This window comes from Heliconius melpomene, chromosome 15 (assembly GCF_056956725.1).
Source record: "Heliconius melpomene rosina isolate 202511_hmr_F chromosome 15, ASM5695672v1, whole genome shotgun sequence".
NCBI lineage: Eukaryota > Metazoa > Arthropoda > Insecta > Lepidoptera > Nymphalidae > Heliconius > Heliconius melpomene.
Genome location: NC_140403.1, coordinates 11,230,021 through 11,251,986, shown reverse-complemented (window position 1 = coordinate 11,251,986; position 21,966 = coordinate 11,230,021). Strand labels below are relative to the sequence as shown.

The window sequence follows — 21,966 nt, the reverse complement described above, 5'->3', positions numbered from 1 at the left end:
CGCTTCATCAGTCACCGGATGCTACTCCGCGAACTAGTTAATATTCTCTATATAAACCGACGTAGTGTAATAGCTGTCTGTATCGTACAAAGTTCGTAAAGCTTGTAAGGTTATTGAATACTAACAATAATGCTCTTTTTTGAAACTTTTTACTTAAGAATTTCACCTCGTTACACTTTATCTGTTATCGAAATTTAAAAGTTAAGCGTCCTTTTGTAGAGATCGCACCGCGCATGAGCACCCTAGCGGGACAACCAAGGACACTCGGTGAGCGGCCCCAGAGGGAGGAGCACGACTCCTCGCCACTCTATAACGGAATACGGACGCATCCGGTGACTCGTAAACAACGCGATTGTCAGCAACATATATTTATTGCAAGTTTTTAACTGAAAATACTAATTTCGAAGATATTTCTTTAATTAAATTGACGTTACATTTATAATATGTGTGTGATGTTTAAAATGAAGAAAATAAAAACTATTAACTGTGATGTTATTTTTGTGAATATGTCATTAGTTTGACAGACGTGCTTGTGAGGTGCAACGATACATATTATCTAAAGAGTACAGTTCTCTTAAAAGTGACAATGAAAGTTGTAACACTGGTAGCGCTTTGCGGTAAGTACCTTACGAGCAGAAGCATTATTTATTAAATAATATTTTTAAAGATGTTTGGGATATCAGTTACAACACTCAAAAGGGAAATAGAACAGCATCTATTATACAGAAAATATAATATAAAGCCGGTTACTTCTTCTTCAATAGAAGTCTTAATTATTCTTTATGTTATTTTTAATAGGTTATCCCATTATATAAATGAGGACTATTGAAATTATTAACTATGAAAATTCATATTCGTATAATACTAATATAGTTAAGTAAAATGTTTTATAATACATTTATAAAAATCGGCACAACTCATATAATTGATTTGGCATAGGCACATTATTATACTGACATGTATTTGTGACTCAGGTTATCTTTTCTAATTGAAAACAAATGGAACTAATTAGACTATTGGAGAGAGAGAATTAAAATCACAAACAAAAAACAGACAGTTTAGGTTAAAAGTTGGGTTTATTCTTTTTGTTTATTTTATTCAGGCTTAAGTATCGCTACAATTGGTACTTTTTAATTACTAAAGTAATTTCAATTTTCCAATCCTTCAAATTGTTTCACTATGGTCCAGTGGAAAGATAAAGCTTTTTAGCTAATTTGTTTTTAGTTTCGTTTCAACTCAACAAAAAATAAAAGAGCTTTTAATTTTATGTTATGGTTTTTCTTGAGTTCTGTTTTACTATAAATTTTAATTGTATTAAAAGGTTTATGCAATTACGGCACGTATCTGATAACTTTAAGAACAATTTTATCTACTAAAGCATACAGTATGCTCAATTTCCCCATATATGATGTTATGTTAGGTTCTACGTATTATAGGTTCCTCTATCGCTAACAAAAAATTCATCTTTAAATAATTTAATACCTTAAATAGTTCACAAGAAATAACTTGAGACAAATTTAAACAACAGAAAGTTATTTGCAATTAAAAGCATGTTGTAAATTATGTATCTTACAATAAAGCACGACTTACTACGAAGCCAATATTGAAATCTCTGATTAATAGCTTAAACAACTAGTGAACTCAATTATTAATTTCATCATCCCCGATATTTATGTAACGAAACAAATTACATTACCGTTGTACCCGAGTTTGGGAGCTTTTAATACAAAACTAAGTTATCTAAGCTGTAAAGTTACAATGACACTCACTCACAACTTTCACCAACACACGACACCTACATTCGTTTCACAGTTTCATACTCACAATTAACCCTCTCTGCGTCGTAATGTCACGTCATAACCGCGCTGTGTTCGTATGGTATCGCTACGTCTAGTACTAGACAAACATTCGTCAATAATTGAGCTTACGTATTCGACTTCGACAACCCGCGAGCTTTCTTTTCGGATATTCAAGATTAAAATAAAAAAATGTTAAGTTAACCATTCCAATAGATTTCGTATTGACTAAAGTAGGAAGTGTTATATTTGAGTATATGAATGCACGTGTGTTTAATTAGCGTATTTCCTATTATAAATGATCTTTTTCAAATTGGGTTACTTATCTAGGGAATATGCTGGTACGAACGACAAGGCCCTGTGCGACCATCACTAGCACACGTATGATAGTGGTAGTAATACGATGTGCAAGTAACATACTCTCATGAATTTATTAAATTTACAGTTTCACTATTTTTTTTCTTGTAGCAGGGTAAAAAAAGTAGACAAAAAGCAGTTATTGTCAAAACACTTCGTTCTCCGCTTTCCGCCTGAAATCAAGACGTTCTATGATGAATAACGGTTCTGCATGCCACATTTTGCCTTGTTTTGGTTCAGCAAGTCCACGACCATGTCGATTGTCGAATCTTAAAAAAAATCGTATTTAAAAGAAGTTCCCAAATAAAGTACAATTTCATAAAACCAATGTTCTTCGTGTAAAGTTATCAATGCATGTTTGTTTGTGCCGAGCCTCGTGACCTTTGCAAACATTTGCTACCATCGTTTATTACGTTTGCTTTGTACAAATTTCACGCTATTTGAGTGAAAAAAATAGGCACAGACGTTTATTTCAGTAGCAACGTACTTTGTCGGCACCGTCAGTGTTAAGATTTGCGTTCTTCCTCTGCAATGTGCCGTAATATCTTCGTACGTTTCGCTTGCTAATGTTAGCTTTCCTAAAATAATAATAATAATAATGTTTTGTTAGCAGTGTAGCGTGTCTTATTATTTTTCTGTTTTTTGTTGCTCCATGATTACAATGTGTATGATACATATATATTAGCTGTCTAACATATACGTCCAGTATGATATATCTAGATATTAAAAATGTTAGGAATATTTTTTAACTTGTACCAAGAAATTATTTAATTATTACAAAATAACTGTACAACCGTAGTGTTGAGTATCGATACTTCAAACCCCGCAGCATCTGAAGCCCTTTGCCTGTGCGCTGGAAATGCATGAAGATGTCTCTTCTGATAAAGTAAACATTTACTTCATAGCACATTTACTATGAACTATGTTGAATTACGTTATATTATTTAACATTATATTATGTTGAATGAAAAAAATATATTTTCATATTTTTTTTTTAAGTTAGTATATTAATTATGAATAAAGGAGTTCTATAAAACATGATAAACTGCGAAAAATAATTGAATTACCATTTCTTAAATACCTCGGGAGAACAAAGAGACATTATAAAATATTATTACATTGGATCTACCGAAACGAGAGCCATTGAATAAATATAATTTTAGATTTTTAACGACATTTTACGTTTTAATTAAAAACGGTCTAAATTAAATTTAGAATCATAAATACAGTGTTCCAAGCTGATGATTTATTTTATAATATATTTTTGTCTTTGAACGGATCCTGATAAAATAACCAATTTACTCTGTGGTTTTTTTGGCAGAGTATTTACAATTTAGTTTGTGCTTAATATCCCGCATGATATACATTATTTAATAACACAAATAGTGCTTTGTTTGTTTTATTTATTTTAAAGCTGTAAAAATAATAATTTCTAAGTTATTTGTTGCAGCGCTAACATCAGCTCATGAAATAACTCAACTGAAGGTCCCGCTGTACGCGGACCCTCGGCGCGCGGCTGAGCTCAGCTGTCACTTCCAGATGGACGACCAGAGACTACACTCCGTCAAGTGGTACAGAGACATGCACGAGATATTCAGATACAGACCCTCACAGAAGGTAGCTTCGATCTTTATTTAATAGCCTTTTGACTGTCCGATATATACATACATACAGGTTTTAATCCAATTCCTTCTAAACATGTAAATGTGAAGTGCTGTCTAGGATTTCAAAGTAACTGTGTTTATTTAAATATATATTTATATAGGTAGTAGTAAAAAGTATAGGTTAGCATTAATTGGAATGAGAAAAATAATTGCGAACTACAAGCCTTACGCTATCATTATATAATTTCAGATGTCATAGATAATACTATCTGATAGATAATACAAACTTCTGAACTTTTTCAGGTTTTGATGCTATTTTGAACTAAGCAATGAATATCTGCACAGGTCCCAATCCGGCTGTTCAATGTGACCGGTATAATGGTGCAAGGCGGCGACTGCCAAGAGGACTCGTGCACGGTGCGCGTCATGCCGCCGCCCGTCGCCGCGAGAGCTGCCTACACGTGCGAGGTGTCCACAGAGGGGCCCAAGTTCCAGATAGCGAGGCAGACCAAACATATGACTGTAGTTGGTGAGAGAATAATATTATTAAGAGATTATAATAATTATTACAAGCAATTTTTTTTTACCGTAGACTTTCAGACGTAAAATGAGATTTTTTTTTTTTAATTTTGTAGAAATTTCTAGAAATTTCTTAGTCCTTACCTTCCACTCTATACCTACCAATATGTCAAATATAAATTTTCTAACTTTGGTATAGTTTCGTATGTGTGTTACAAAACCATTAGACTGAGATCCAAGGGCCCCCAGAACTACGTCAATTTACGCGGGCCTAGTAAAGGCCTTGAAATAGTCTAGCTAGTTACTCTAGCTGGACGTCCTAAAGGTTATTTAAAATTGGAGCAAATGATGTAAAACTATCAAGCTTTAATTTTAAATATGTCATTTACAGACTATTTCAAGATCCCTCATAAGCACCCAGACCAGATCCGATGGCTCAATCATCTTCCCAGGCGGAGATATACCGTAATTTGGCGCTACCTCTGAAAGGGCCCCGCTTTCAAGTTAATTAGAAGGCATGATGTCTCAACTACATATTAGGCTAATAATCCTCAAAATTTAAGCTTTGCTAAAATGAGCCAGGTCTGGAGGTTCTGAGATCTTGGGCTACATATATAGAACGTTGGTATTGAAACATTCACATAGTGCATTCGTAAATATGCGGTAGCGAACGTTGAATATCTAATAGTAGAATGTTGAATTCCGCTTTTATCAGTTACTTCGTGAATATGTAAATGTTTAAATTGTAGAATGTTGTGGGTTTTAGAGAAGTTTGTAGAGTAACTAAAATTTTGGGGAATATGGAATGAGTGCGTTCGGGGTTTCAAACAGTTTGTTGTTATTAGTATAGTATATAAAAGACTAATATTGAACAGAATAAAAAAATAATTTTCAAAATTTCAAGAATGAGGAAGCATATCTAAACAGAGAAGATGATTTATAACATATTAAAAAAACTTAACTCCGCCGTGCATTACAGTCTCCTTTATAATTTCCCTTAAATTAAAGATAGTAGAAAAATAAAAACAACGTGGCTGATATATCTGCTACATTATATATATTGCTAGATCGGCGTAAAAATTTAAATCATTATTAAATACTTAATTTTCGACGAGGTCGCGTATATGAGAATGGAATTAAATACATATTTATAATATTAACAACTATTGCAATTATTTTTGTAATTATCACATTGTAGTCTTGATGGCATTTTCGATGTTATCTCAGGGTTTCCCTATATATTGTTCAACATCATCATCATATTTTATAAGGGGGACGGCGCGTACGCAGTCCCCACTACCAAAAATTACGCGTCCGAGTTATCCGCATTAGGGATAATCGCAGAGGTCAACCCGACCGCAGTGCAATGGAGGGGCCTCGCTCTGGGGGAACCGCCTTCGTGATCACGGTGTCCCCTACGCCAGGTAAGTATGCTTGTAGGCTGCTGCTGTGAAATTCTTCTCTCAGCCCTCCGAGGAGGGAGAGGGGAGACGGTGCCAGGGCTGAGCCCTCAGACCGTGGTGGTCTTTCTCCGCCCATGGCCATGGGCGCGTCGTTGGGATGGGCCAAGGCCCTGTAGTTGTGTCCTAGGGACTGGGGGAAAGTGGAGCGGGAGAGGAGGAGCTATATGTTGCTCGGGCGGTCAGCCCAGCCAGGTGAGACCCCTGGTAACCCAGAGGAGGCCCAGCTTAGGCGACCAGCGACCGGAGCTGCAGCTCAGGAATCGGAAGGGGGAAGGATGTCCCTCGGGAGTCGGCGTATATCCGGTGGGCGGGTGTGCCACGGTGCGATGTCTCGAATGTGAGGGAAATCCGAAACATCAGCACGGTGAAAGGCGCGGGCTGCGAGTTGGATAATATGTTCTTCAAGCCTCTCGACGCGGAGGTCACGCTGTATGGTAGCGTTTCTCACAAATCGGGGGGCCTGGACAACATGCCGGAGTGCCACGTTCTGGGTTGTCTGTAGCAAGCGGCGTTGGTTCGCGTTGCAAAGCGCGTACCACGCCGGTGAGGCATACGTCAGATGAGGTCTGACGTATGTTTTGTAAATCGCAAGTTTGGTACGGAGAGGCAAACGGGAGCGAAGAACCGGCCGCAGAAGATGGAGGGCTACCCTTGCGGCATTTCTTGCTTTCTTGACCTGGGCCGTCATCCGTAGACCTTTGTCTATTACGACACCCAGATACGTGGCATTCGGAGTCCAGCTGATGCGCTCACCCTGGAGGACTAGCGGAGGAGGGAGCCTGTGGCACCCAAACACTATGGCCTGAGTCTTGGCCACGTTCAGCGTCAACCTCCACTCCGCTAGCCAATCCGGAAGCAAATCTAGGGCGCGCTGAAGCTTGATGGCAGCGTGGATCGGATTCAATGATTTCACCAGGAGCGCGATGTCATCGGCGTAGAGCGCCAATTCCGCGCCCTGGTGGAGTGGGATGTCATCGGTGTATGTGCAGTACAGGGAAGGCGAAAGTGTACTTCCTTGCGGAACGCCTGCTTGGATGTTATGGGCCTCGGACACAGCGCCGTCTACCCTCACCCGGAAGGTCCTGCCGCGGAGGAAACCGGCGAGGATCCTGAGGATGTGGTAGGGGACTCCGGCGCTAGCAATCTTCCAGAGTAGTCCGGTATGCCAGACGCAATCAAAAGCGCTGGCAACGTCGAGGAAAATGGCTGCCGCGTTCTCTTTTCTGTTGGTTGCTGCAGCTACAAAATGAACCACTCTCGCTATCTGCAGCGTCGTGGAGTGGCCCGGGCGAAATCCAAATTGTTCAGGGCGTGGGTGGAGGTGCGCCTGGATGAGTGGGAGTAGCAGCCTTTCAAACAATTTGGACATCGCACTAAGTAGGGTTATGGGCCGATAGCCCGACGGCTTTCTGGGATCCTTGCCTGGTTTAGGAATCATAACGACCAGGCCTTCCTTCCACGCCTGGGGGAAGTAACCCAGGCGCAGGATCGCGTTGAAGAGCCTGGTCAATGCTGCTATGGTCCGTAACGGGAGGTGTCGCAGCGCGCCGTTGGTCACACCATCGATCCCTGGAGCTTTCCTCGGTTGGAGCGAAGAAATGGCCCTCCTGACGCTCGACGGGGATATAAATGGCGGTGGCGGTAGTGGTGTTGGTGGTGAATCCAGCTGATATAGCACCTGGTCCTCAATCACGGCGTGGCGCTCGGGGCACTGGCTTGGGTTGGGTTGGAATTTACCCTCTAGATGGTCTGCCAATATGTTGGCCCTATCCTGGGAGTCATATCGCAAGGTGCCGTCAAGGTGATAGAGTGGTCGGAGCGGTGGGGCCTTCTTTGTGAGCTGGCGGCACAATTTATTCAAGGAGGGCTGATCCTCACTGGCCTCATCAATCCTCGCTTCCCAGGTGTCTGCGGCGACCGACTCCAGCTCCAAGCGAATCCGCTCGATCATACCATTCAGCTTGGTTTTGGTAGCCGGCTCTCGTGTCCTTTGCCATTCGATGCGCGTCTTCCTTTTCTTTTCAATAAGAGCCTTAATTCGCCTTGGGATCGGTGGGAGTCTTCGGATATGGGGGGGTGCAGTAGCTTCCACTATTGCTTCCTGCATCGTCACCGTAATATCCGTCACCAGTCGGTCAATACTGGGAGGGTCGTTCAGCGGCTCGGAGCGCGGCGGCGTCCTTTCCTCCATTAAGGCTTCGAAACGAGGCCAATGTATGAGCCTTCTCGTAGGTAGGCGTGTAGCCGAAACAGGACGTTCCGGAATCGTGACCAAAACTGGTAAGTGGTCAGAGCCGTAGGCGTCAGGCAGCACCTCGAGTGTCACCGGTTTGGTATCCAGTCCTCTATGCACCACTAGGTCTATAGTGCTGGGGAGGTGGGTGCGGTTATGGGCGTAGTGGGTTGGTTCATCTGGTCCTTCCACTACGTAACCATGCTTTTCGGCGTCCTCGAAGAGCTTGCGTCCGTTTCGGCAAGTATTGCGGCATCTCCAGGCTGGGTGGTGAGAGTTCCAGTCGCCCGCTGCGATAGTGGGGATGGTACTGTTTATCATCCTTCTGACTTCCGTTGTTGACAGAGTGGTGGATGGTGGGCGATACACTGCGTATAGCCGCAGCTCTCCGTCACCATGGTAGACCTCAACCCCAAGTGACTGGAACGACTTGGGGTTTTGGTCTGGCAGCACTTGGTGGGTGATATTACGTCTTACTGCGACTAGTAGGCCTCTAAATGGGAAGCCCGTCGGTGCATCTTGGCGGATAATGTGGTACCCCGGTAGGTTCAGGTTGTCTTGATTTCGGAGATGGGTCTCATTGATGAGAGCCACATCTATATTTTGCTGCCGGAGAAGGAGACGGAGGAAATGATTCCTTCCTTTCAGGCCGGCGGCGTTCCAAAATAAGACTCGGGTTTCAGCCATCTTGAAGGAGGCGCGTCATGCCCTGAAGTACTGCTTCGACAGGGTCTCGACCCTCCCTCAAGGCTAAAAGGACCTCCTTGAGGGTGTCGATAGCCCTGTCGATCGTAATAGCACGGGCTTGTTGTGGTTGGCTTGGGCGAGCGGCTGCTGTGGCTGCTGCTGCGGGTAGAGGTTGCGGATCAGGGGGAACGCCTTGTTTGGTCCTTTGCTTTTTCCCCCTCTTCTTCCCGGGTCTTCTTGCGCCTACTGGCCTGCTTCCCCTCTCGGCAGGAAGGTTAGCAGCGGCCATAAGTGTAGGGGCCTGGGCATCAGCTGGGACTTCGTTACGCACCACCGGAGCAGAAGACGGTGGTGGTTTGGTAGCACTGGTCATGGCTACGGTACCCGCCCTCCTGTTCCGCAGCTCTCTCTTAAACTGGGGGCAGGATGTGTGGTTCGCCGGATGTGGGCCACCACAGTTTGCGCAGGTGGCAGGTTCTTCCAGTGGTCGTGGGCAATCTCGTGCAAAATGCTCCTCACCGCATCGTACGCACGCAGGCCGGCGGTGGCAGCCATGACTGGAATGGCGGAAGGCCAGGCATCGGTGACACTGCGCAGGCCCCTTTTTGCTACGCCACGGTTCAACTTTTATGCCCGGCATACACATGAGCTCCGACATCTCGTATATTCCGGGGATGAGGTTTTTCGTGTTGGCCAGGATGACAAAGAATATACAGCCTGGCCGGCCTTTCCTGGCTCTTATGGGGCGGACGAACTCAGGCTGGAATCCCTTTTCCCTCAGCGCCTCCACAATTTCTTCCGGTGTCGTAGTCACTGGTAGCCCTCTTATCGCTACCTTCTTACTCATCTCTGATGGCAGCGAGTAAGAGAACCAGGAAATCCTCTCTGATTTTTCCAGCTCGGAGAGGTACCGTTGTATAATACGGTACTCATCCTCCGAGCCAGGTGAAAAGCGAACCCCCCTACCGAAGGGGCGCGCGTTGGGCGCATGGCCTAGCCTATCCTTGAGAGACCGGAAGTGAGTCGCCCAGTTAGGAAGGGTCTCGACTACTAACGGAGGATAGCGAGGCTTTGGTATAGGCGCAGGTACTGAAGCAGGCATCGGTGGTGGAGCGGCTTGTGCCACTCGGCTTGTGTCAGGTGCTCGGGTCGCATCGGCGAACGTGGTGCTCGGAGTATTGGAGTTGGTTGCAGGAGTAGAGGGTGGTATTAGGGGGGGCATGTCCTTGTCCGTTCCCTCCTCACGACGTCTTCTGGGCTCTGGTCGGCTGGGCTGGATAGTCACTGGGCAGTGGCGCTTTCCAGTGCCTGGGGTTTCCGATTCCTCAGCGCGCTGACGGCGCACCGGGGTCTGAAACATGGGCTGCGATTGTGCCTGGTCTATCGCTCGAGCACGGTCGTTTAGGAACACGGCCATGTGTTCCATCAGCTCTTGACTCAGTGCTCCATTTAGCTTGAGTTCAGCTAAAACTACCATGTCCCTATTCAGTGACGACTGCGGGGACATGGCGTCGTCCAACACCCTGGAAGGGGCGGAGGGGGAGCGCTTCTTCGGCTCCTGGTGTCGGTGGGCGCTGCGTGAGGCCCTGGGTGCCTGACCTGGGGAAGGCGAGGCGGCTGGTGCGGGCGTCGATCCCGCGTGGCACGGCGCGCCAGGTTGCGCCGCGGAGAGAGGGGGCTCCCTCGACGTGGTCCTCTGGTCCATTGCCTGCACGGGTACGCCGTACAGCGCAGCGGAACGCGGGGTCCGGGTGCCGCTGGTTGCGGCAGTAGCTGCGGCCGCGGCAGAGGACGCTTGTGTCCCCGCACGCGGCGGCTGGTGGCTGCTCATTCCTATGAGCACGGGCGGCGGCAACAGTTGACTGTCCTCACAACCCTTCTGTCCATCTCGGTCTCGGTCCGGGCAGGGAGTCCAAGGGGAAGGGGTTCCCCTCCGCACAGGCCAGTGCGGGCGAAGTTCCTCCTTATTTGGTCACAAATAAGGCGAGAGCTTCTTGGTGTGGTCTTCGGGTTCGTGTGAGCTTGCTATGGTCTGCTTGTAGTGGATTTCATTCGTCCGGCGCTTGCGCCGGGAAACAGTACAGGGCGGTTGCCCTTCTTCTGCGGTGTCTCGCGGCGGCTATTACGATAGCCGCGTCATTGGGGGATGGCCTGGGAGCCAAGGGGGAATCGGGTTAACTGGGGGGTCAACTGGGGGGGGGGGGGAGTCGTGGTGAAGGGATGAGCTGTGTGCCCCCTGGGCGGTCAGCCAAGCCAGGTGAGACTCACGGTTACCCGTGAGAGGCCCAGCTTAGGCGACCAGCGACCGAAGGGGCAGCTCAGGAGGCGGAGTTAGGTAGGGTGAGGATATCCCTTGGTAGGCGCATCTTGTCCGGTGGCCTGGAATGCCATGGCGCGATGTCCTGGAGATGTGGGTGGTCCGATGCATCGGCGCGGCTGTATGCGTTGCGCGCGAGCCGGCCGATGTGTACCTCCAGGCTCTCTATTCTGAGGTCGCGCTGGATGGTGGTGTTCCGAACGTAATAGGGAGCCTGGGTGACGCGCCGGAGGGCGACGTTTTGGACCACCTGTAGGACCTTGCGCTGGGGCGCACTTGCGAGCGCGTACCAGGCCGGGGCGGCGTATGTGAGGTGTGGCCTCACGTAGGACTTGTAGAGGGCAAGTCTCGTGCGCAGCGGTAATTTCGAGCGCAGCAGCGGGCGGAGGTGGAATAACGCCACCTTGGCAGCAGCAGCGGCCTTCTTCACCTGCCTGGACATCTGCAACCTCCTGTCAATGGTTACGCCCAGGTAAGTGATCTCCTTTCTCCAGGGAACCTGCTCACCCAGCAGGCGCAGCGGAGGAGGGAATCTCAGGTGGCCTCCAAACAAGATTGCCTGGGTTTTAGCCACGCTGAGGGTGAGCCTCCACTCCGACAGCCAGCGGGGGAGCAAGTCGAGTGCTCGCTGGAGTTTGGTGGCGGCGTGGACGGGCGTCAGGCTCTTCGCGAGCAGGGCGATGTCGTCGGCGTAGAGCGCCAACGTCGAGCCCTGCTCTAGCGGGATGTCATCCGTGTAGAGGGCATACAGGGCAGGGGATAGTGAGCTGCCCTGTGGTACCCCGGCGGCGATCAGGTGGCTGCGGGAAACTGCACTCTCCACTCTGACGCGAAAGGTCCTGCCGTCGAGAAAGGCGGCTAGGACGGCGACGACGTGGTGCGGGGTTCCGGTACGGAGAATCTTCGTCAGAAGGCCTGGGTGCCAGACGCGGTCGAAGGCGCCGGCGACGTCCAGGAAGGCTGCACATGCACTCTCCTTCCTATTGGCTGCTGCTGCGGCGAAGTGGATCACTCGGGCCACTTGGAGCGTGGTTGAGTGGCCACTTCGGAAGCCAAACTGTTCGGGCCGCGGTTGCAGGTGCGGCTGCAGGAGTGGGAGTAACATCCTCTCGAACAGTTTGGCGATGGCGTTCAGAAGCGTGATGGGGCGGTAGCCCTCCGGTTTCCTATGATCCTTCCCTGGCTTCGGGATCATCACGACCAGACCCTCCTTCCACGCCCGGGGGAAGTAACCCAGGCGCAGAATGGCGCTGAAGAGTCTGGCCGTTGCTGCAGTCAGTCGGTTGTCGAGATGGCGTAGGGCGCTGTTTGTGATTCCGTCTGTTCCGGGAGCCTTCCTGGGCTTGAGGCCCCGGATTGCCTTCTTCACGGCCGAAGGTGAGAAGAATGGTGGATCAGGAGCAGTGAGGGCCTTGAGTGAGGAGAGGCGCGTCTTCACCTCCTCTTCGACCTCGGCATGGAGGACTGGGCACTCACTGGGATTCGGCTGGAATTGGGCCGCCAAATAATCCGCCAGCATGTCGGCTCTCTCCTCTGAGGAGTATCTCAGGGAGCCGTCTTGATGGAGTAGTGGGCGGGCTGGAGGCTTCTTCTTCATTATTTGGCGGCTGAGCTTGTTCAGTGAGGGGTAGTCCTCACATGCCTTGGAGATCCGCTCTTCCCATGTGTGGGCCTCTCGGTCGCCAAGGGCGACTCTGACTTGGTCAATAAGCCTGTTCAGCTTCGTTTTTGTGGCAGGGTCCCTGTTTTTCTGCCACAACTTGCGGGTTCTTCTCTTCTTTTGGATGAGATCTTCTATCCACCTGGGTGTGGGAGGGAGTCCGCGCTGGCTAGGTGGAGTGGTGGCAGTGTCGATGGCGTCCTTAATGTTGCCCACTATGGCGCTTTCAAGGCGGTCGATACTTGCTGCGTCGATGAGGGGTTCGTTGCATGGGGATTGCATGGAGTGGAGCGCGCCCTCAAAGCGCTCCCAGCAGATCCGACCACCGGACGGCGGGCCCCTGGCGAGGGTCGGCCTGCCCTCAAGTGAGACAAGGACAGGCTGGTGATCGGATCCGAAGGCGTCCGATATTACTTCAAGGTCTATTGCATCTAACCCCCTGTGCACGACCAAGTCGATCGTCGTGGGGTCGTGTCTGGTGTTGTCGGAGTAATGTGTGGGCTCGTCAGGGCCGTCGATTTCGTAACCGAGCCTTTGGGCGTCGCGGTACAGGTATCGCCCTGCCTGGTTGGTGGAGCGACAACCCCAGGCGGTGTGGTGCGCGTTCCAATCGCCCGCGACCAGAGTCGGGGTGCTGCTGGTGAAGTGCTGCTGTACCACGTCGACGGCCAGGCGAGTGTTGCCCGGCCGGTACGTAGCATAGACCCTCAGTGGTTTGTCGTCGTGATGGATTTCGACACCCAGTGATTGGAGTGACTGGGTGTCGATGACGGGCAGCGGATGCACAACTAGATTCTTGCGGGTCGCGACGAGGAGGCCCCTGAACGCGTTCTCACCGGTGGCGTCCAGCCGCAGGACATGGTATCCTGCGATGCTAGCGGAGAATGCCGGGTGCAAGTGGGTTTCATTCACCAGCGCGACGTCGACGTTGTGTTGGCGCAGGATATAGCGGAGGGCGGGCATCTTCCTTCGCAGCCCCCGGGCGTTCCAGTATATGATTCTCAGTTTAGATGTGAATGGTAAGCAGGTTCTTCATTCCTTCCATAACACACTGGACAGGGTCTTGACCTTCCCTCAGAGCGAGGACTGCTTGTAGGGGCGGAATTTTGAGGTTGTCATGTTTCACGAGAAATTCTTGCCAGCGCGATTCAGTAGTTGTGAGAATAAGTACAATGCCATCTGTTAAAGCGTTTGGAAAACAAATACATGGCAAATAAGTTTTTTTCTCCACCAGCTTTACTCAATCTCTATTTAATATTGATACGTGAAACAAAAATCTATATATTAATACATGAAGCGGACGGAAGAGTATTAAATTTGTGACTGTTACAGTGCACAACACAACATAAGCAGAAATTAATTTACCATAAAATTATTATGTCGAACGACATTATACTCTTTTGTCACTATGGCAACAAGTTTTGTACGCGACGAAAACTAAATTTACGCTCTAAATTATTATCTCGACATTCTATTCATCACCGCATTTATGTAATTTTTCTAAGTGTGAAAAAGTTAGTGAAAACGTATGTAAAAAAACTTACCAGTTCATCCTTAGTCCCTTTAATAAACATAAAATCCTTTTTAAACATCAGAAGACCACATATACCAATACGCAGGCTACCTTAGAATTAATGTATACTAAGTCGTTCAGTGTGATTTCTTTAACATGAATTTAATGGTATTTTTTTTATTTATAGCAAGCATAGGCCATTATTTACTTAATCAACCATAATTTTTCTAAATTAAATCGGTATTGCAATAAATAATTATCATAAAAGTAATATTTTAGACGTATGAAATAATCTTTAAAGCAGTTATTGCTAAATCAATCTCATTTTAACATTTACTTATAAATAAGCAATCGATTACAAGCATTCTAAAAATCAATATTTATGTTCCATATTTAACTGCAAACTAGTTCAGCGAAAACCACTTACCCAAGCCAACAACAACTTTGTTTAGTTTTACGTAATGCTTCTGTTTTAACGTAAATTAGTTATGTGAAGCTTTTGACTCCAACTAGAACGGCTCGTACCTACCTAACACTTTAATTACGTTTGCATTCCCACTATCGCACACTGTAGCGTTCTATGTAACTGGAGTTCCTTTATAAAATTATCTTAATCGGCAAGTTTCTGATAGTTGAGGTAACGTCCTGTACTTCAGCTAATTTGAACAACGGAACTTTATTTTAGCTTTGGGATCTTTTGTTTTTCGTAAGCTTTTGTTGTCTGTAAATAAGAGGCGGTAGAAGAAAACAACTTACAATGGATTTTTTTGTGAATTTGATAAATGTGTTTGGTTAATATAAGATAAGGACAATTGATACATTTTACGTCTGTATGAGCAAAATGCAATTGTCATCACTGTATCCCGAATCTCTATAAACAGAAGAGTAGGCAGAGGGAACCTAATATAACTCCACTCCGTTTCTGCCGAATTTTTCGAGGTGTTGAGTGGTGGAACTCGACGTCGGGTTTTTGCCTTTTTACCATAGCGAAGAAAAGAAAATAATAATTCATTAACTTGAGTGCTATTGAACCCACAACTATCGTATTACAGTCACACACTTGTGTCCCTGCGACACGACGGCCACCAGTCTCTCGACAAAAAAAATACAAGAAACTCGATTTTTTAAACAATTTGCTGATACCTTAAGGCAATCTAACTCGTTACCAACTAAAGACTCGTTAGCGTTAGCAAATTTAATTCAAATCGTACTTCGTACTGAAGACCATTTCCCTCGCAGCCATGCCGGACAAGGACCCCACAATACTTGGCGCTCCTAAACTAGTGAGGCCCGGCGAGCAGGTACTGCTCAACTGCTCCTCTGACTACTCCCTGCCGCCCTCTGATATTAATTGGTACATAGACGATGAAATTGCAAAGGTAAGTATGTCGTTATACTGTTTGAATAATACTTTTATACCGTGAAGTAATGTTAATATAATAATAGTTGTTTTGATATGTAAGTATTATTTTATATATCATATTTAAAATAATAATCGATTGAATATCTTTTTCTCCCTTGTATTTAGCCTATGCTTGTAAATAAAAATAGTTAAAAATAATTTATTATTTAAAAATTATATATAGAACCTCGTTCCGCAATAACACATACATACACAGTAAATGTGCTAATAACAGAATGTACTCATTAGAATGTACGGTAGTGAATATTCTATTTTTATATGAGCAAAACTTGCATGTGACCTTCTTTTGCCGTCTCTCATTAGGAAACGGTATACGAAATGGAAAAGTTCGCACATTTAGAAAACGTACATTTTAAATGTAAAATATGTATATTAACACCTTTCAGAACATTTTACTTGATAAATGTCATTAGTGTAATGAATGTTTTTTATTTTGATTAGTTTATTATTTTATAACATTTTGTGATATAACATTTTCGTATTTTGGAGTAAATGTAACTTTTATATTTGTTTAATTATATGATTATAAAAAAAATGAATAGTGTTCGTGTGGGTAAGATTGTAAATTTTAAATTGAATGAATTATTGTGATCGAGCTTAGGTAGCGATTGATATCGTTGAGGCTTATAATAGCGGAGTTGGATAGAGTTTGACCGTAGCTGCAAGAGGTGTGAGTTCGATCCCTACTCGGGTTATGATTATAGTGTAAATATTTTTTTTTATTCCCACTCATTGTAGCTAGTATAATAAATCAAAATGTTGAGTTGCTACGTCCTGGCTGCGATAAGTCCACTTAGGAGGTCAATAATTTCGTCCCTGATCGTGATCTGATAGCAACTACATCTACTAAGGCAGACGAAGACTTCAGGAGTAAAATTACTTTTATTGCACGCGAGACGCAAAGATCAAACGCATTTTACTCCTAAGCAGTTTGTAAGTAAATCAAGCTTTTGTTGACTTGTTGAAAATGTGAAAAGTTTAACTACAAAAACTTTTATAGGCGTCTACAAAGTTAATAACTTAAAAGAAGAGAAGAAAGAGATATTAAAATGCTATAAACTTTTCGTTTAGTATTTAAGTTAGACAAATGTTCATACAATATTTTTCTGAGAATTTCATTTTTTGTTCTATTTTGATAATGACGTCTTCATTTTTATTTTTCTAACAGCATTTGAAATAGTTATAAATCACTGTTAAATAAATGTATCATAATATTATGATATACAAATACTTCTATATTCTACAGGACAATTTTTAACAACAATATATTTCATTTATTAGAATTTGAACTTCATCTATTTAAAGGAGACCGTCGTGGCGCAGCGGCGTTTGTCTATCAAAACACGCCTTTGTGATAAGCTATATTTTCTGATATAGCAAGCTTGTATTTTAATACGTTATACGTTACCGTTACCGTCGAGTTTAAAAGTGTTCAAATATTACTTTAAGCATACACTTGTTACTCCTCCATAAATGTTAACACACTCTACAATGCCTTTACTAGTCTGTATGCTAGTATGAAAAAATAATATTAACATTGTAAATGTACTTTGAAGTTTTTAATGGACTTGCATACATTAACCACTCCACTGCATAATGAATAGTGATGGCCGAGTCACTACTTTGCTTAAATAAAGAGAATCTAATAGAAAATCAGGTTTTTCTTGATTATTTTTTAGATTTATTCAAAGATATAATATAATTAAAAGGCAGTTTTGAAAAATACTTCTTAAACACTGTGTTATAACTGACTTACATATACTACTATTATCTATCAAGTTCCACCTGTCCATCAGATTTCAATAGTCTTCTTTTATGATTTTTGGGCATTCATCATCGTTGTAGCCACTGATTTAATTTACACTCCTAGTGTCAGGTCATATCATTCTCCGCTGTCTGCCTGGATCAGAGACAATATTTTTGTATGGCGGAACTTTATGCCACGTTTGAAATAAAAATAATTGATTACGCAGAGTGGGAATAGAATTCACAACCATCACGTTCAAAGATAGTCTCTATCACAGAGCACTACAACGACTTCAAATAGATCGAAGGCCAATTTATTTAAAACTTTTAGCTTAACTAATATAAATCGTTCCATGGAAAGTAATACTTTCCTATCAAAGTAGAGATAAACTGAAAAAGAGTAATTTATCGCGCTTTAAAGTAAAATTAAAGTCTTTATCTCGTAGTCCTAAATTGCATTTTATAGAAATAAGGGCAGAAATAGCTTTATGGATGTACTTCCGGTACACAAGTTTGTCTCGTCCGCTGTAATTAAGCAATTTAACCTACACATTTAATATCATAGCAAAAATTCTAGTTACCTATACGGACTGTGTTTATTAAAATTTTACATAACAACGACGCGACGTATACTTAAAAAATATTTAATATTTATTAGAAAAATAATTATATTAAATAAATAAAATGGTAAGAGACACAGAAGATCTTTATTGAACTTTGAGAATGCAGTATCGATGATACTAGAGGAAGGTGCCCTGGAGAGCATGTAAGAAACTAAGAAGAGGTTGATGACCCACCGTTCATATATTATTGTACTTATACTATATAACTTTACAGACGGAGCCCTGGCAACGTCTCGAGCTAAGCGCGCCCCAAGCAGGCGGGCTGCGCGCGTCCTGGCGCGTGTTGCGCGTGGCAGTGCCGGCGGCCGCGAGCGGGGCGCTGCGCGTGCGCTGCGAGGCGACCCTGCCTGTGGAGCCGCCCGTGGTGAGGGACGCGACCGCGACTGTCACGGTGTACTCGCGGACGGAATTGTCGAAATATGTTTCTAATGGAGGTATGTATCTAATGAAGGTAATTGTTACATAAAATATATTTTCTAATTTCAAATTTTATGTTACAAAAAACTGTTATTGATCGTCACACAATTTTATATTGTATATTTTTCTTTAGATAATGTTAGACATCTCTCTTTGATTGCTGATTATTTAAAGATGGCGCCGTGGAGATCATTCCAAGCAGACCGTAAAGTAAAAAAATATTTAAGACATAAAAATCTAGCAGTTGAGATTTGAATATATAGTCATATCAGTCATCTCGTTTAGTCAGGAACATCTTTATTTCGTTACATTAAGGTATTAATGTAATCAAAATGCCTATTTATGTTACCCAATAACAAAAAAGTTATTTTTTATTAGGCTTTTATAAGCTTATAAATAATTGTAACTTTGATTATTATATTACGTCAAACTAAAATCAAATAAAATTTCAATGAATTAAAATGTTATAATAATAACTTGAAATATTCCTTTAAGCTTACAAAGTAAATTTGAAACTTGATTAATATTTTATTAAATTATATTTGAGTCTCATAGAAGGATAAACGCCCAGGGCGCGATCCTAGAAATAAGAAAACAGCTTCTATATTTTACAAAGTGTAGACAATAATATTGTTTCTTATCGCAAACTAAATTCTGATATAATATCTTATTTGGCTTAGTCAACCTTTTGTTAAGGAATAATAATCGTTATTTTACGACATTTTATTGTAATAGCTGGTCATTGGTTCGATTCCCACTCAGGGGAATGATCATGTTGGTTAAATAAAAATAATATTTATTATAAAAAGTATACCGCACTTGCTAAACACTGTACAATAGAACATGACAGATTAACGCTTCAAGCAACCCTGGGGAAATTAGAAGTTTAATAGTAACATTTCTGCATTTATTTAATATTTATGAGATACACCTAATATATTCAACTTCGCTGTTATAAAATTTGCTTATTTATTTTGAAGGAGAATATTTTATAATACGTCTTCTTTTATACTATTTAATCATTATCAATATTATTTATACTCAGCATCGAATAATTTTAGACTTTTCTTGTGTTAAGATACCATATTTCCTATTTTCCATTCATTTTCAAGATATTGTGTATTGAGTGGCGGAACTCTACGCATTATTAAAATATCTGAATGCTGCCCCGAGTAAGATCAAACCCGCAACATCCGCATTTACAGTCAGACGCTGTACCATTGCTCCATGACGGTTCCTGCTGAAAAAAAAATTTGTTACAGGTACATCCGCTGACAGCAACAGCTTGTTACTCGCCCTGGTCTGGACTTTTAGACAAATATCAAAGTCTGTCACCTTATGAGTCTTGGTTTGAATATATTTCAAGTGATATTAGAATAAGTGTAGTTAAAAGAACGGCCTCAACCCAAAATAGTTAAGAATTATAAAAATAATCGATTATCTAAGTTTTAGTTTTGCTGCATTAAACACGTTTGTGGAAGGAATACGGTTAGGTATCGTAACTATGAAAGAAATAAATCAAAGTTAATTTAATTCAATGTAATAGATATATGAATAGATAAAATATTATAAAAGTACTTTATTTTTTGTATATTTCGAAACATTTTTAAATTATATTAAAAGATGTGTGTGTATAAATATATAATTTATTAAATAAATTATCTAATTATGTAATTTAACATAATATAAATAAACTTTTACTCTTAAATTCTAAACTTTGTCCTGGATTTTAATTAACTAAAGATCTCAATGAGTTAAGTGTTTAAAGAATGTATATAAGTACTGACGTAGGCATGAGTGAAACAATTTTAAGCTCATAAATAATGAATTTAAATTATTTTATTTTCTTCAACTTGTTTGATTTTATATTTCATAAATATAGAAGGAGCATTTGTTTTTTTATCATAAAATTCTAATTGATTAATGTCCATATTAACAGCAAGTATTAGCAATATTTACTTCATTATATTAGGCAAAATTAAATGTAAATAATATGTATAATTTTTCTTTTGGAATTCAAAGGAAAACACAGAAAATTGTAAATTGTACACTTGAAGTGAGATTATTCCATAACGACTCACCATAATTATTTCCTTTTAATTTTTATATTACTCAAAATGTCTTTAAAGACAGTACGTATCAAGATCGTCACCGCTGACGTTCCCTTGTTTACACTACAGTGTTTTATTTAAATAAGATAGATATAAGTATAGAAAATACAAAGGAATCAAAAAGGTAATCAGTTTCGACAAAGCAAAAGACTACACTACCATAGGAGATATATTCAATAAAATTACTAAAAATACATACATTACGTACTACGTCATATATTTCATTATCGAAATCTGCCGGCTGCCGTCATGACAGTCGATCATACGATATGGCACAGGTCACAGAGAATAGGTCATATTTTATCTAAAAGAAGAAAACTTCAAAATTACTAGATTACTAAAACGTGCCAAAGGCATTTATATAATTGAATGTATTTCTTAAAATTTATTCATATTTTTTAATTCCAAATGATTCATAAAAAATAATTAATATTCTTTTAAAACAAATGAAATATAAAAAGATGTAGGTAATGATGAATTATATAAGAAATACAGCTTTCAGTATATTACTTTTGTATAGTTTACAATATAACTAGAGTTATTATGTATTTTGTATATAAAATAAATAAATAAATTAAATATTGTTTAATTCTTAACCTGTAATTAAATATACAGATATGCCACAAGATTGTATAAGATTTTATTAAGTAAAAATTAATTTGAGCCTAATCTTTAAAAATTTTATAACCTAATAACCTTCAAAATGTGTATAAATGTAGGCGTTAATCAATGGCTGTGTTTCACTTAAGATAATGTCAATTTTTTGCACAAAATCATCTTTTTATCTTTAATGTACAGTAAATCGATATTTTGTTTTATTTTATTCATCAAATTAAATGTTATGCGTAAATAAATTATGATACGAACGTGTTGTGTTTTATTTATTTAAAGCCTTTATACCTCACATTAAGTAAGTAGTTAAGTAACTGCTTAATATCAAATGAAAATATTATTATTACACATTAATATTAAAAAAGGTTGTAAATATTAAAAATCACCTAATAATTTGTATCTTTATATATTATAAAAGAACATGTTCTCACTGACTGAGGTAAGACGCACGAACAGCCGTAACCGCTGTGCGCAGGAACGTGAAATTTGGACAGATGATTATTTTCGTAATTTGGACATATAGGGGTTGAAAGTTAGTATGGAGTTTTTTTCAAATCTGCACCGATTTTTATAAAATTTTAAATTCAAACTCAAAAATATTTCATTGAACTTGTATGTCGTGGTTTTTTTAGAATTCATCCATTAAGGGTGCAAAGAAGGGGTTGAAAGTTTGTATAGACTCAAGTCAATGTCGCTCAAGCTCAAGTACTTCAGAGTATGCGTAAATCTGTAGAGTGGAGACCGTAGACCGTAGAGTATCAGGCTATTTTTTAAACGGTTTTTAAATTATTAAGTGTTATTGGAAACTTGGACAGTTTCCAAAGAGGTTCAAATCCCGCTGGGTTCAAAATTTTTAATGTTTTCTACAAAATATTTTTCTTTCCT

General features: G+C 41.9%; 1 protein-coding gene and 1 non-coding gene across 2 annotated transcripts; one reads left to right on the top strand and one right to left on the bottom strand.

Annotated features, from left to right (window-relative positions):
* The first annotated feature begins 277 nt into the window (after positions 1-277).
* On the top strand, positions 278-21,318 carry LOC146531700 (uncharacterized). Its single transcript, XM_085198453.1, has 6 exons — positions 278-617; positions 3,604-3,770; positions 4,103-4,286; positions 15,389-15,528; positions 18,156-18,375; positions 19,621-21,318. The coding sequence occupies exons 1-6, from the start codon at positions 587-589 to the stop codon at positions 19,698-19,700; spliced, it is 822 nt and encodes a 273-aa protein (XP_085054579.1). The 5' UTR covers positions 278-586; the 3' UTR covers positions 19,701-21,318.
* LOC146531701 (U1 spliceosomal RNA) lies at positions 5,547-5,708 on the bottom strand. Its single transcript, XR_014878829.1, has one exon. It is a non-coding gene; the product is annotated as a U1 spliceosomal RNA (small nuclear RNA).
* Positions 21,319-21,966: the final 648 nt, after the last annotated feature.

Bases quoted from the DNA above. Each gene is read 5' to 3' on its own strand.
- LOC146531700 (XM_085198453.1), top strand. From the start codon at position 587: ATGAAAGTTGTAACACTGGTAGCGCTTTGCG. The intron at 3,771-4,102 runs GTAGCTTCGATC...ATATCTGCACAG, and splicing joins GATACAGACCCTCACAGAAG to GTCCCAATCCGGCTGTTCAA. The intron at 18,376-19,620 runs GTATGTATCTAA...AATTTGTTACAG, and splicing joins GAAATATGTTTCTAATGGAG to GTACATCCGCTGACAGCAAC.